General features: G+C 65.7%; 1 protein-coding gene across 1 annotated transcript in view; it reads right to left on the reverse strand.

Annotated features, from left to right (window-relative positions):
- The window catches only part of SNED1 (sushi, nidogen and EGF like domains 1), a 94015-nt gene that overhangs the window by 21353 nt on the left and 59167 nt on the right, over positions 1–13495 (reverse strand). The window contains exons 17-27 of the mRNA XM_022568184.3: positions 12876–12989; positions 12173–12286; positions 11679–11792; positions 10563–10676; positions 9897–10193; positions 7014–7197; positions 5085–5197; positions 3912–4193; positions 2601–2745; positions 2443–2525; positions 2117–2218 (exon numbers count right to left, since the gene is read on the reverse strand). Coding sequence (XP_022423892.2) covers positions 2117–2218; positions 2443–2525; positions 2601–2745; positions 3912–4193; positions 5085–5197; positions 7014–7197; positions 9897–10193; positions 10563–10676; positions 11679–11792; positions 12173–12286; positions 12876–12989 — 1662 coding nt within the window. The remainder of the gene's footprint in view (positions 1–2116; positions 2219–2442; positions 2526–2600; positions 2746–3911; positions 4194–5084; positions 5198–7013; positions 7198–9896; positions 10194–10562; positions 10677–11678; positions 11793–12172; positions 12287–12875; positions 12990–13495) is intronic.

A 13495-nucleotide genomic window follows, 5' to 3' on the forward strand; every position in this document is an offset into this window, starting at 1 on the left:
CTTCAAATGTGAGGGCTAATAAGTGTATTTTCAGGCATATAGGGCCTCAGAAGTTTGGCCATGTAAAGTTCCAACAAGTACTTTGTGGACCTTGGCAAGCTGATTGTAAACGTTTACAGAAATACAAAGTCAAGAACAGCCAAGACACTGACGGGCAGCGAGAGGACTGGCCCTGTGGGACTGTGAGCCTTACCAAAGAGGCAGCCTCTAAAGTGGTCAGGCTCGGCCTGAGGAAGCCAGGCAGCGGCATGGAGGAGGGGGGCCACGACGAGGTGCTGACCACGCCAGTTCTCGAGGGACACAAATCAGATCATTACAGTGCTCTTCACACCCGTCCTGCTGGCAGGATGGCGAAACCTGACAAGATCAGATTCTGGAGAGACTGTGGGTCAACTCACTGTGCCTCTCGACTGCTGCTGGAGGAGTCCAGACTGATACCCCACTTAGAAGACAACTCGCAGTCTCTCGTCACTTGGGCATTCACACATCCCGAGCCTGCACACGTGCCGGGAGATGTGTACAGGAGCACAGAGCAGCACTGCCGGCAACGGCAGACACGGCCCACGTGCCCTCAGAGCGAGTTCACCGATGGACTAGCTGCTGGACAGTGAAGGTGAACGAGCACAGGGTGCTGGGCACAAACGCGGGTCTGGGGGCGGCACACAGCCAGATGCTGCCCGGTGAGGAAAGCCTGAGGCTGTTCCGACACCCACATGGGCGGTGAACTCACTCCTACCATCCAGCCTCTGATGGAGCAGACGGATGGCAGCATGAACTCAAGCTCGTGGTTCACTGGGAGGACAACAGCAAGACACAGGTTACTGCTGTGTTCTGGTTCATGGGTGGGTTCCAGGTCGGAAGGCTGTTAGTTTAGCAAAAGCTAACCAACCAGACTCACTAAGTAAAAGGGAGCCAGCCTGGCCCGATCGTGAGAATGTGACAGGAGCCAAAGACCGCGACTAATTTTGTGCACCTGGGGGCCATTAGTGGTGTTTTGTCCTGTTGTCACCTAAAATCATCTCACGCTCTCTCAAGGCTTCGTCCCTCACGGTTGCAAACACTGCAGATGGCAGTGGCATCCGGGGCCAGCCTGGTGCCACCTCGAACCTCTCCTTAAGAAGGGACCCAGGAGGGGCCGCTCACATCCCTCTAATTTCTGAGTTTTGTGAAATGAAACATCTGGTATTTAAAAGGGCTGACATAGCGCACACCATCAGATAAAATGTTTGTTTCTTCACTTACAGAACACCAGCGACACGAGTGTCTTCACTGACCACACCTTAGCCGGTGGCTTCGTTCTCTGACCGCGTCCGACCCGCAAACTGCCCCCCCCCCCGTGCTCACCAAGGCCTCGCACAGTGAGGGGTGCTGGGCTGTGGGGCCGTGGAGCCACCGCTGGCAAACACACCCCGTGGTGCAGGTGCCTGGATGTGTCCAGGTGTCCTTGGGTGCGCTGGGGGCCTGCAGGTGAGGCCGCATCCTGGGCGCTTGACTCTCCCTTTACCGAGTACTCTGCCTTCTCTGGGGACTGGCTGATGGGTGAGCCCAGTCTGAGCCTGTGGTGTAGCTCAGGAGAAAGGGCCACTGGCTCCTAGAACTGTCCCCAGAGGGACAAGGCCCCGAGGGTTAGAACGGGAGGAAAGATAGAGCAAGGGTCTGAGTTTGAGGAAGGAAGGTGGCCTCTTGGAGCTGCCCAGCTGTGGCCCTCACCGGCGGACAGTTCAGGCCCTGCTTGCCGAGCCTGGGTAGCGGCAGCCTCCCAGGCGGTCCTCCAGCTGGAGCCGCCCAGCGGCTGCCCCCCCACTCATTGCTGCCATCCTGCTCCCTGTACATCTCTGGGAGAGGCAGGGAGGGCTCTGCTGCTCGCAGAGGGAGAGGAGGGGCCGTCTGCAGGGGGCAGCGGTGGGCCAGTCTCTCCAGGGAGGACCCTGAATGTCTGGGTGGCTGCAGCCCCCAGGCCCGTTCTGGTCTGCCTGTGTGATGTGGTTTGGTCCCCCCTTCCCAGGGCGGGGCGCTCGGCTGCCCCTCGGGCAGGGCCTGTGCCTCAGCCCTCCTCACTGGGGTCCTTCAGGCCCCTGAGGGTGGTCAGCCCTGAAATCCACTCCTGCTGACTTACTTTCCACGCCCTTGTCACCACTGCGTCCGGGGAGCTGGAGGGCCAGGCTGACCTGCTCGGGGACCTCCTCCGCGTTCTCCAGCTGCACCAGAGCCGTGGGTTCTAGGAGAGATCAGGATGCCACAGCGCGCTGACCATGAAGCCTGCTGCCTCGCGCCCAGGACTGTCCCTGGGCTGCCTTCTTGAGCGGCTTCTCTCCCTGGAGCCCAGGGCCTCCGACCCCATCGGGGTCCCCCGCTGGGGACGGTGCGGGGCACTGGAGGTGGTCTTGAAGCCCAGGTTTCAGGGACCTCGACCCTCATCCCACTGGGAGGCCTGGCACTCACGTGATCTCACGGTGACCCGTCTGCCAGGCGAGCTGCGGAAGCTGGCGCTCACTCGTCCTCTGCCGTCCACGAGCTCCGAGAACCTGTGGGAGAGTCAGCGCGGGTCAGCAGGCGGGTTCTGGGCCCGGGCTCTCAGGGGCGGCGGCTGAGGCGGGCACCTGGGGGCCTGGGTCGGCGTTGCGGGGGCGCCGGGGTCGTTGAGCAGACGCAGCTCCGGCAGGCGCGCGGGGGCCGGTCGGGTTCTGAGCGCCCGCGGGGGGAGTCCTTCCCGGTGCCAGCGTCTGTCGGCGCCGTCCCTTGCGGCTGCGGGCGGGGTGGAGGACGGGGTGGCCGCGCGGGCTGGTCTGGGGCTCCCTGTGCCCCCGTCCTGCCCCGCTGCTCCGAGGTGAGAGCCGAAGGGGCGCGTACCCCCATCCCACCCCGAGCCCCGCTCCCCGCCCGATGGGGAGCTGCAGATGCGGCCTGGGAGTGGTCCAGGTGCCGGTCCCCGCCCCCCACCCTGGCCCAGGCTCTCCGCCTGCAGGTGGGGCCGGGCCTCGGACCCCGTCCAGACTCACCTCATCTGAGGCCCACGCCCTGCACACCCCGAGAGAGAGGGCATGGCTCCTCCGTGGGTCCTTGTCACCTAACCGTGGCCTTCAGCAGCCTCCACCCCCAGGGCTGGGTACCCGCCTCACCTGCGAGACCCCCCGCCCCCCACCGGCTCACAGAGGGGCCCCGACCTGCCCTGTCTGCCTGGCGGGCGCGCTTGGGGCTGAGCTGGGTCTGAATGTCACAGGGCAAGTGCGCCCCATGCCCTGAGGGCAGGTCGGTGGGTTGGGAGAGGAGGGAGCCCGGGCTGCCGCCCACCTCCCCGCAGCACCATCCAGACCGGCCGTCCTCTTGTGAGCTGTGACGTGTAAGTGGGGTCGGGTAGGACCCCCGCGGGACCCAGCGGGCCTCCTGTGCTCCTGGGAGCAGACCCGTGTCCTCACCGTGGCCTTGAGCCTCCGCGTTCCTCAGCTGCCCCCACCCTCCGTCCGCCCACTCTGCCCTTCCTTCTTGCCTCTCCCAGCCCACCCCTTGCTGAGGCTGTCCTGCCCCTCCTTCCCATGCTGCGGTCCAGCAGCGCCTCACGGCTCAGGCCTGGCTGCCAGGCTGCCACCCAGGGCCGCCTCCACGCTGCCACTGCCCACTCTCGGCGCTTGTTTTCAGGGTGATGCCCTGTATTTACCGCTCAGCCATCTGGGGTCCACTCGGGCGGACGGCACAAGGTGAGCAGTGAGACGCTTAGTCTTCTGAACTGTCAGCTCACTGACCCAGCACCAGCCGCCCAGGAACTCCTCCCCCAATTTTCATGCATGCAATTCTGTGTCAACACAGCCCTGTTCTCGGCTGCCTGTCTGTCCCTGGGACAGCGTGGCCTGGGCCAGAGGAAGGTCCTGAGGTACAGCAGGAGAGCTGTCTCCCGGACAAGGTGTCGCACTTACAGGTGATGATGTACAGGTGAGCGGGCTCGCTGTGCAGCTGGTCGCCCCCGGCGCTCTGCACGGCCGTCACTGACAGCTGGTACCGCCGTCCAGGCCTCAGGTCCCGCACTGTGTAGGACACCAGCCTCCCATTGGGGACGTAGCGGCTCTTGCTGCTCTGGCTAGTGGTCACGTTGATGACGTAGGCCTCCAGTGAGGTGCCCGGAGTGGGGGCATCCCAGACTACGTGGGCGGAGGTGGCCGTGACTCGGGCGGCGGTCAGGTTGGCTGGCGGCAGAGGCCCTAGGCGAGCACGGAGCAGGGGAGGGAAGTGAACGGGGGTTGACGGGGTCTTCTGCCCAGGACACGGTTTAAAGATCTGACACGGATTGCTGAAGCTCCATTTGAAGCCAGCTTGGGTGGTTACAGACCACTTCGTGGTCCTAAAGGATGGTGTGGAGGGGCGTTTGCAGCTGCTCAGGGCCTGCAGCAGCTCCCCCTCCTGCCCCAAGAGGCACCCCCAGAATGCCACCCGCTGGCCCCCGGTGAGGCCCCCTGCCTGGTCAGCCCATCAGGGTGCCCTCCCAGTGGCACTTTCCATCCCTCGAGCCTGGCCATGCACGCCTTCTCCTGGGATGTAGATAGGGGAGGGGGCTAGACAGGCAGAGGGTGGGCCAGGGCCCCAGCACTGAGGGTCAGAGCAAGGACTTGAGCCTGTGCTGTCCACCTGCACCACCGGGCGAGGCCCTGCTCACCAAGCCCCTGCCCCTTTCCCCACCCCTGTCCACTGTGCCCCCTGTGCCCGGACAGCCCGCGTGTTGGGGAGGGAGGGGCAGTGAGGGCCGGGTGTCCTCCCCGTGACAGCGTGGCGCTCACTGGGGCAGACAGCGTGGCGCTCACTCTGGGGCAACTTGCTGCTTGCCCCTCCTGTCCTTGCTTGGTGACCCTGGTCCCGCAGGAGCCCGGCAGCGTGCGAGCAGCCACGCGGAGGGCTGCCTACGAAGGTCGTCCCCCGCAGGAGGGCCACCCAGCCCCCTGCAGCCGCCATCCCGGGCGCCTCTGGGCACGCCTGGTACACGTGGCCAGGGCCAGGTTTCTGGTGCTGCGGTCACTTTGGAGAGGACTGAGGGCCCGGGGGGAGGCGAGAGCTTCCAGAAGCCCCCGTGCGAGCCGAGCCCTCGCCATCCTACTTACGGGTCCACACGTGCAGCGGCGCCGAGGCCAGGCTCTCGGTGGGGTGCTCCTGCCCCCCAGGCCCGCTGAGGGCAGTCACCCAGATGGTGTATCTCCTTCCTGGAAGCAGGGCCCTGTGGAGAGGGGAGGCCAGGGAGAGAGGAACGGGACGGCTGTGCCGCCAGACTGAGGCTCGTCCGCGCGGGTGTGACGGGGGCCAGGGTCGTCCCAGTGCTGGTGGCCAGGCAGCCTCCATGAAGGCCAGATCTGTGGCCTGAGACCTGAGTGCTCTGGGGGTAGGAAGCTACTCCCTGGTCTGTCTGTCTAGTATTGGAGTGGCTGGGAAGGTCACAGGCCTGCCGGGGTGGCTGGTGTTAAGACAGGAGAGGCCGGAATAGGGCAATTGGAGGAAAAGGGTTAACAGGCCCCCACCCGCCCGCGAGGCTGGCCCTGGGCTGGGCGCGCCGGGAGGGTCCCCAGCCCCCTCGTGGAGCAGATGGCCTCGCTGCCCCTAGACGTTTGTGCCCAGTGAGGCTCCTGCGGAGTGCCGCTTCCTCCTGGGAGTCTGGAACCTTCACCAGGCACAGGTGCCCGCGACCACTCCCAGGAAAAGCCCCAGGCGCTGTGTCTCCGACGGGCTCCCCGGGAGACAGCACCTCACGGTCTCGTCACGGCTGGTGGTGCGGAGCTAAGCGTGTCATGTGAGGGGAGGGGGCTCTGGAAGCTCACGCCTGGTCCCCGACTTGTCCCTGCGCCCCTTCCTTTTACTGATATTCTTTGTATCCTTTCTCTGTCCTGAATCCAGCTGTGAGCACGGCCTCTGCTGAGTCCTGGGGGCCCCCTAGTGAACGTGGGCGTGGTCTTGGGGACCCTGACGTAGCCACAAAATGCCCACCTTGGGCTCCATTTGTGTTTCTGTCCTGCCACTCTTGGGAAGTGGGCAGGATGTAAATCAAGGAGAGTCACAGGAATACTTAAAAGACAAAGAAAGTGGAGTGTTGTCTCCAGCACTGGCAGCTGTCTGCTTAGACAGAAAGGACAGACATGCACAGGAAAAGTGGTTGTGAGAAGTCTGCAAACCAGAAACGTACCAAAATGTGGGTGGTTCAGGGGATGTGGCGGACAGAGCGCCCCGCCTGGCCTGGCCTCACCTTCCAGAGCCCCTCCCCCTGGCCGTGGCCTGTGGCTGCTCTGGGCTGGACGCTGTGGGCTGTTCCCGCTGAGCCCGCCCAGACTGCTGCGCGGGGATCTGGTGGCTATGTCCTGGAGCGGAGCCGACTTTACTCCCCAGCCTGGGGACCCCTGCCCGGGAGGCTGCCAGCACTCTTCCTTCCTCACCCTTGCCCTCCAGCACTGCCTGCCCTCCTGGCCAGGGGCTGGAAACCTCTCTGGTTGACGAGCAGCCCCCAGGGGTCCCTGAGCTGGGGCGCCTAGGCCGTGAAGTCTGAGGCTTCCCTGCAGGGTTGCTAAAGGGTTTATTTCAGTCACCGGCCATTCTGAATGACTGATGTTCATTTGAATTTTATTTTTGTAGTTTTGTTTGTATGTAATTTGTAATAATTAAGCCTAAGAAGTTTATATGCCTAGTTTAAGGTTCGAACATATTACTGAACAAGATAAAAATGTCAGGCGACCCAGGGGTGCCACGGTTTCTCCCTCTCAGAGGCATCTGCGTGACTCAGGCTGGAAGAACTCTGGGCTGGCCTCTGGGTGGCCAGTGTCTCACTGGCCTCCGTGCAGGAGGTCTGTCCTCAGATTTTTAGAGTGTCTCTGCTTTTGGGGGCACTTTGAAACACCTGTCTGGTGGCCCCATGAGGAGGCGAGGCAGGAGTGAGACCCAGGATCGACCAAGCGCCCCTGCTCCCCCAGGGGCTGGGCAGGTGGGGAGCACAGGGTGGCGGTAAGAGCGAGGCTGGGAGCCGGGGTGGGGCAAGGCCGCCGCACTCTCACCTGAATGTGAACTTGTCAACACCCTTGTCCACGTCGGTGGACTCGTCCTCCTGGGCCTTGGGGTGGCGGATGGACACGCGGACGCTGCTGACGGTGGCGTGGCGGATCTTGTGCAGAGCCCATCGCACCGAGATGGCGCTGGCAGTCACGTTGGTGACCTCAAGGCCCTCGACGGGGCGGGGTCCTGGGGACAATGGGGGCACAGCCGTGTGGCACCTCCTCACCCCTGGGTAGGGCAGGGCCAGGACAAGAGAGGAGGCTCGGGAAGGGCACTGGGAGGGGGTCACGGAGAGGTGGCCTCACGGTGAGCCATCCAGCCTGGGGAGCTGAACATGTCCCCCAGCCCAGTGCGGAGTCGGGGTGGGTGGACACGCCCCAGGCCCCTGCCTTGGGGGGGCTTCAAAGGGGCTGCTGTGGACACTGCTCTGGGCGGTCTTGGCCCCTTCAGACTGCCAAGGGCGAGGTGGGCCCTTCCTGACCCTCTGGCTGGCTGTCTTGGTGGCACCGACAGCGACTACCTGCACTGTCTGGGTGGTCCAGGGGCCTGACGGGGGAGAAGCAAGGAAGGGTCCTTGGCGACCTCAGGGAAGGGGCCGAACCCCAGCCAAGGGAGCTGAGAGGGGCGCCCGAAGCTCCCAGGGTGCAGCGCCCCATTCTGCGCGCAGTGGTACCCCTCCCACCCTGTCTTCCTTCCAGAGGCCTTTCCCCGGCAGACCCCACCTTGAGCAGCGCAAAAGCACTTCTTCCTGAAGCCAGGCTGAGGGTGGCCTACTCCTCCCCCAGGCCCCTGAGGGCTCGCTCCTCTGCCACGTGCCCGGGCCCGCCCTGCTGGCCCGGTGTGTCCTCGGCACCGCTCGCTGGCCTCCCCCAGGACGTGCTGTCCTGAGTCCTCGTCTCGCCCTGCACTGGCCCTCAATGTCCTCGGTGTCAGCGTCTGCTCGGGCTGGCAGCTGATGCCAGGATGCCTGCCTCCCTCCTCCCGGGGCACCTGAGAAGGTGCTCCCCCGCCCGTCCTCCGAGGGTCTGCACCCAGCCGCCTGCCTGTGTCCACCTGCCCCGGGCCTCACTCGGAGCCCGTCAGCCACCCCACGGGGCTCTCGACGCGCCCAGTGGTCACATCACTTCCCAGTTCTCGCTCCAGCCTCCACCCTCCAGCCTCCACCCTCCAGTCTCCAGCCTCCAGCCTCCACCCTCCACCCTCCAGCCTCCACCCTCCACCCTCCAGCCTCCAGCCTCCAGCCTCCAGCCTCCAGCCTCCAGCCTCCACCCTCCAGCCTCCAGCCTCCACCCTCCAGCCTCCACCCTCCAGCCTCCAGCCTCCACCCTCCACCCTCCAGCCTCCACCCTCCAGCCTCCACCCTCCACCCTCCAGCCTCCAGCCTCCACCCTCCAGCCTCCACCCTCCAGCCTCCAGCCTCCACCCTCCAGCCTCCACCCTCCAGCCTCCAGCCTCCAGCCTCCACCCTCCAGCCTCCACCCTCCACCCTCCAGCCTCCACCCTCCAGCCTCCAGCCTCCACCCTCCAGCCTCCAGCCTCCAGCCTCCAGCCTCCACCCTCCAGCCTCCACCCTCCAGCCTCCAGCCTCCACCCTCCACCCTCCAGCCTCCACCCTCCAGCCTCCACCCTCCAGCCTCCAGCCTCCAGCCTCCAGCCTCCAGCCTCCAGCCTCCACCCTCCACCCTCCAGCCTCCACCCTCCAGCCTCCAGCCTCCACCCTCCACCCTCCAGCCTCCAGCCTCCACTCTCCACCCTCCACCCTCCAGCCTCCAGCCTCCACCCTCCAGCCTCCAGCCTCCAGCCTCCACTCTCCACCCTCCACCCTCCAGCCTCCAGCCTCCACCCTCCAGCCTCCAGCCTCCACCCTCCAGCTTCCACCCTCCAGCCTCCAGCCTCCAGCCTCCACCCTCCAGCCTCCAGCCTCCAGCCTCCAGCCTCCACCCTCCAGCCTCCACCCTCCAGCCTCCACCCTCCAGCCTCCACCCTCCACCCTCCAGCCTCCACCCTCCAGCCTCCACCCTCCAGCCTCCAGCTTCCACCCTCCACCCTCCAGCCTCCACCCTCCAGCTTCCACCCTCCACCCTCCAGCCTCCAGCCTCCAGCTTCCACCCTCCAGCCTCCAGCCTCCAGCCTCCAGCTTCCACCCTCCACCCTCCAGCCTCCAGCCTCCAGCCGCCAGCCTCCAGCTTCCACCCTCCAGCCTCCAGCCTCCAGCCGCCAGCCTCCAGCCTCCAGTCTCCAGCCTCCAGCCTCCACCCTCCAGCCTCCAGCCTCCAGCCTCCACCCTCCAGCCTCCAGCCTCCAGCCTCCACCCTCCAGCCTCCAGCCTCCACCCTCCAGCCTCCAGCCTCCAGCCGCCCCTTCCCCAGTCTCTCGACCCCCTGGGCCAGCGCCCACCATCCCACCATCATGGGTGTGTTCTGGGATTCTCCCCCCTCCCCTGTTGATCCCAGGAGCAGACAAGCCAGCTGGGGCCCCAAGCCTCTCTGGACGCCCTTACACACAACTTCCATTCAGGGCAGCTCCCCCAGAGGTCCCTCCTTGCGGTCCCATGCTGCCCCTTCTCTTGACCTGCAGCAAGGAGGCTCCATCCTCACCCCCGGGATACCTGGCCGCCTCCCCTCGGCCCCGCCCCAGTATGGGCTGGCACATCAGCCCAGGACCTTCTCAGGGGGCCCCCGCTGCACTTCCCCAGTCTTGCTCCCTAACCCCCATCGCCGTCTCTGTCCCGCAGCTGTTCCTCTGCTCTGTGAGAAGGTTCCCTCTCTGCCCTGCCTGGCAGCGCTGGCGCCAGTGTCGGGGATTGGCTGGCTGGCCCCCAGCCGGCTCCGGGGCGTGCGGCCCGTGGGGCCCTTGGGGGGGCGGGCAGGTCCGCAGACACTCACGCGTGCGGGTGAGAAGCACCACGGGCCTGCTGATGTCATTCTTGTTGTTGGCATTGCGCTTGACCGAGAAGACGGAGATGTTGTAAGCCCTGCCGGCCGCCAGGGCCCGGAGCTGGTGCGAGAAGCGGCCCCGGTCCACGAAGTCCGTGCGGCGGTAGGAGCCGTCGGAAGAGGCGTAGGTGACTGCGTAGCCGTCGAGCATCTGCCGGGCGGCTGGGCCTTCGGGTGGGTGCCAGGAGATGGAGACCCCGCTCTCCTCCACTCGCTCCACCTTGAGGGCCGTTGGTGGGAAGAGCTCTTCAGGGTTTCAGTCAAGAACAAGGGAAGGGGGGTGGTCAGCTGTCAGCCGTGGAAGCCCCGGCCCCCAGGCAGGTGTCTGGCCCATTGGGTCTCGGGCCTGGCTACCCCGGGGCGCAGGTGGGCCACTGCTGGTGGGAGCCCGCCTTGGGCTCCTGGAGGGTCTCCCGTGTGCGCGCATGTGTGACTGCGCTGATGCCGCCCGTCGGCCTGTTTGCTCCTCCCGGCTTCCCGGGCAGAGCCTGGGAGAGCAGCCGCCTGGACACTCGGCCCTGGGGCCGTTTGGCCCTTTGGCCCGTCCCACGGGGTGTCTGCAGCCCTGGGGAGGAGGGGAGTCGGCCCCCGACGTCGGCACCCTGGCCGCCTCACCTTTGGCACAGTCCTTGCCCGTGTAGCCCGCTTTACAGGTGCAGCTGTGGGACCCGTTGCTGGCCAGGCAGTAGCCGCGGCCCCCACAGGGGCTGGAGAAGCAGGGGTCGCTCACTGCGAGGGGGGGGGCAGCCGTGAGTGCGTGCACGTCGCCAGGCCCCCTCCAGCTGGGCCTTGGTCCTGACCCAGGGCCGTTCCTGCGCTGATGTAGTTGTGGGGTGGAGGTGGGTGGTATCACGGCCGCACTTTGGGGAGGTGGATACGGGGGGTGCGGGCACTCTCGTAGGGGGAGGGCAGGGCTTGCCGGGGCCCCGTGGAGAGGCCAGGCAGGGAAGGCCTCTGACTCTGAACCAGGCCATGCTGCCCCGGCCCGAGCCAAGGTGCTCTGGCAGGTGGTGACTTGGGGCGACCACTCCCGGGGGGCAGCAGGCAGCTGAGAGCACTGGCCCCTCCCTGGCCTCCCTCTGCACTGGGGTTGGGGTGCAGGTGTGGCCCCAAGCTCACAGGCCAGAGCCTGCAGTGCCCTCCGCCACCCCAGGCCTGTGCAGTGGGGCTCTCTGGCCACAGGCGGTCGCACTGTGGCTCTGGAGCCCAGAAGCCCATCCACGCTATATTAGGTCTGAGTGGTGCCAGCCACGCCCAGCTTAGGGGTTGGGGACACTCGAACAGCGCAGGTCGGGCCACGCCCCACCCCGGGGATAGGCCTGTTTTGGGAGGGGGACACACATCAGCAAGTTGAGAGAAGTACTGCCCAGACAGTCCCAGAGACGGGAAAGTGCTCCAAAGGAGAAAACTGGTGCTGGGGAGACGGGTGATAGGGTGGGGGCCCCTGCAGGTCTGTGGTCAGGGAAGCCCTCGTCCAGGAGGGACATTCCAGCCGGGACCTGGTCCCCAAGGAGCCCCTGCTCAGGCTGATCAGGGAGAGTATCCCGATGTGAGGAACCGTGAGTTCCTGGCCCCCTGGGCGGCCCTGAGCTTGGCCGGTGCAGCGACAGCAGGGCCTCTGGCTGGACATGGAGTTGCGGGGGACGTGAGATCGCCGGGGAGGGTAAGTACAGGAGGCAGGGGCGGGCAGAGGAAAGGACCCCGGAGGAGGGAAGGGCGGCTGGGCCCCACCTGTCTCGCAGTGGTAGCCGAAGAAGCCCTCTGGGCAGACACACAGGTAGGCCCCGCCACCGTTCTCACACCGGCCTCCGTGCTGGCAGGGCCTGGAGTCGCAGGCGTCCACCTCTGGAGAACACCCAGAGAGTCGGCCAGGGCGGCAGGGGGGTGTCTGGGGGAGGGAGGAGAGGACAGCGGGAAGAAGGGAAGGGGAGGCAGGAGGGAGGCCGGGCGGGGGCGCAGGGCTGCGGGGCAAGCCCGTCGGGCAGAAGGGGCTGGCGACGGGCCCCTCTCCTTGGCGGGCACCCGGCCCTCCCCTCCTCCTCCCCCCTGGGGCCCCTCCCCCAGGGGTCCTGTCCAGCAGGGCCACGGGGACTGCCCCCATCCCCCTGCTCTCTGAGCGGCCCAGGGTCTACGTTTGTTGACAAGAGGTTTTCCCGGAGTGTCAGGGGCCTAGCGAGTGTGGTTGAGGACCTGGCGCATGGGGATCCCCCAAGCGCAGCCCCTACCTGTCTCGCAGTGGACTCCAACGAAGCCTGGGGGGCACTGGCAGACAAAGGCCCCCGGGAGGTCCCTGCAGGAGCCTCCGTTTCTGCAGGGCTGCGTCAGGCACTCGTCTGTCTCTGCAGAGACGGGACATGTGACGGCATGACCCCACGCCCCCGGGGTCTCCTGTACACCGAGACTTCAGCCTCGCCGCTGCCCTCCACTCTGCCCACAGAGCCTGCCCCCAGGCCGCTCCGGCCTTCACCGCCCAGGCTTCGCAGGGGGCCCGACTGGACATCCTGGGCCTGCCCCGCCATGCCGGGGCGGTGTCTCTGTCTCGGGGCTCAGAGGACCCCATAGGCGTGCGGGGAGCAGGGCTTGCTCAGCGGTGCACCCGGCAGGCCTCCCCTCCCTCCTCTGGCGCAGAGCACTGGGGTGTGACCTGCCCCCCTGCCCCCAGGCCAGAGGCTGCAGGAGGCTAGCTTTTCTCAGCTGAGCTCTCAGTCCCCCTGGGGAGGCAGAAGCAGAGATATTTATAAACTGCTGTCCTTCTGGACATCAGAGCTGGCAGGGACCTGAGAGAGCAGGCAGTGCCCAACCAGAGACCAGCCCAGGGAGAGGGGCAGCTGGAGCAAGGTGACCACAGCCAGGGGACGCCAGCGCCCCAGGCCCACGGCCGGGGTGCCGGAGCTGCCGGCCCGCAGTGAGGGCCGGGACCTGTCTTACCCAGCTCGCAGCGGGCTCCTTCATGCCCTGGGCTGCAGACACACAGGTACCCAGCGACGCGGTCCTGGCAGGAGCCCCCATGCAGGCACGGCTGGGATCGGCACTCGTCAATTTCTGGGAGAGGAGAGCCCGGGTGCCAGGTGCCAGGAGAGACCCCAAGAATAAAGCAGTGTTGCTGTTGTTAGAGGGGGTGACTCGAAGCCAGATTAAGATGGCCACAGGTCCGCTCTGGTGTGAGGGTCTGGACAGAGGTCTACGGCCTCCCCCAGGTGCTTGGAGAGGGCAGAATCTGGGCAGGGCTGCCTCGGAGCAAGGGACACTGTGGACCTGGGAACTCGGGCCGGGCCGGCGTCTGGGAAGTGCCTGGGGCTGCCCTCAATGGCCCTCGGGGGACAGGCCCAATCTTGCCAATTCATTAGATAACAATCACGTATGGAACCAATACATTTGGGGGTGAGTCCTTCATTTTAAAATACCGCAGCCTTTTTAAACATCTCGAGTTGTGCTCCTGAATTAAAAGTGTTCAATTTAGAAGAGCTTACTTTTAATGCTTAACGTGTAAATAAGTAAATAAATGGTAAGGACATAATGACACCTGGGGGCCGGCACCCAACCTGGGA

Source organism: Delphinapterus leucas, chromosome 8 (genome assembly GCF_059928025.1).
Source record: "Delphinapterus leucas isolate spDelLeu-1000000601 "Yukka" chromosome 8, BTC_Dleu_Yukka2, whole genome shotgun sequence".
Lineage (NCBI taxonomy): Eukaryota > Metazoa > Chordata > Mammalia > Artiodactyla > Monodontidae > Delphinapterus > Delphinapterus leucas.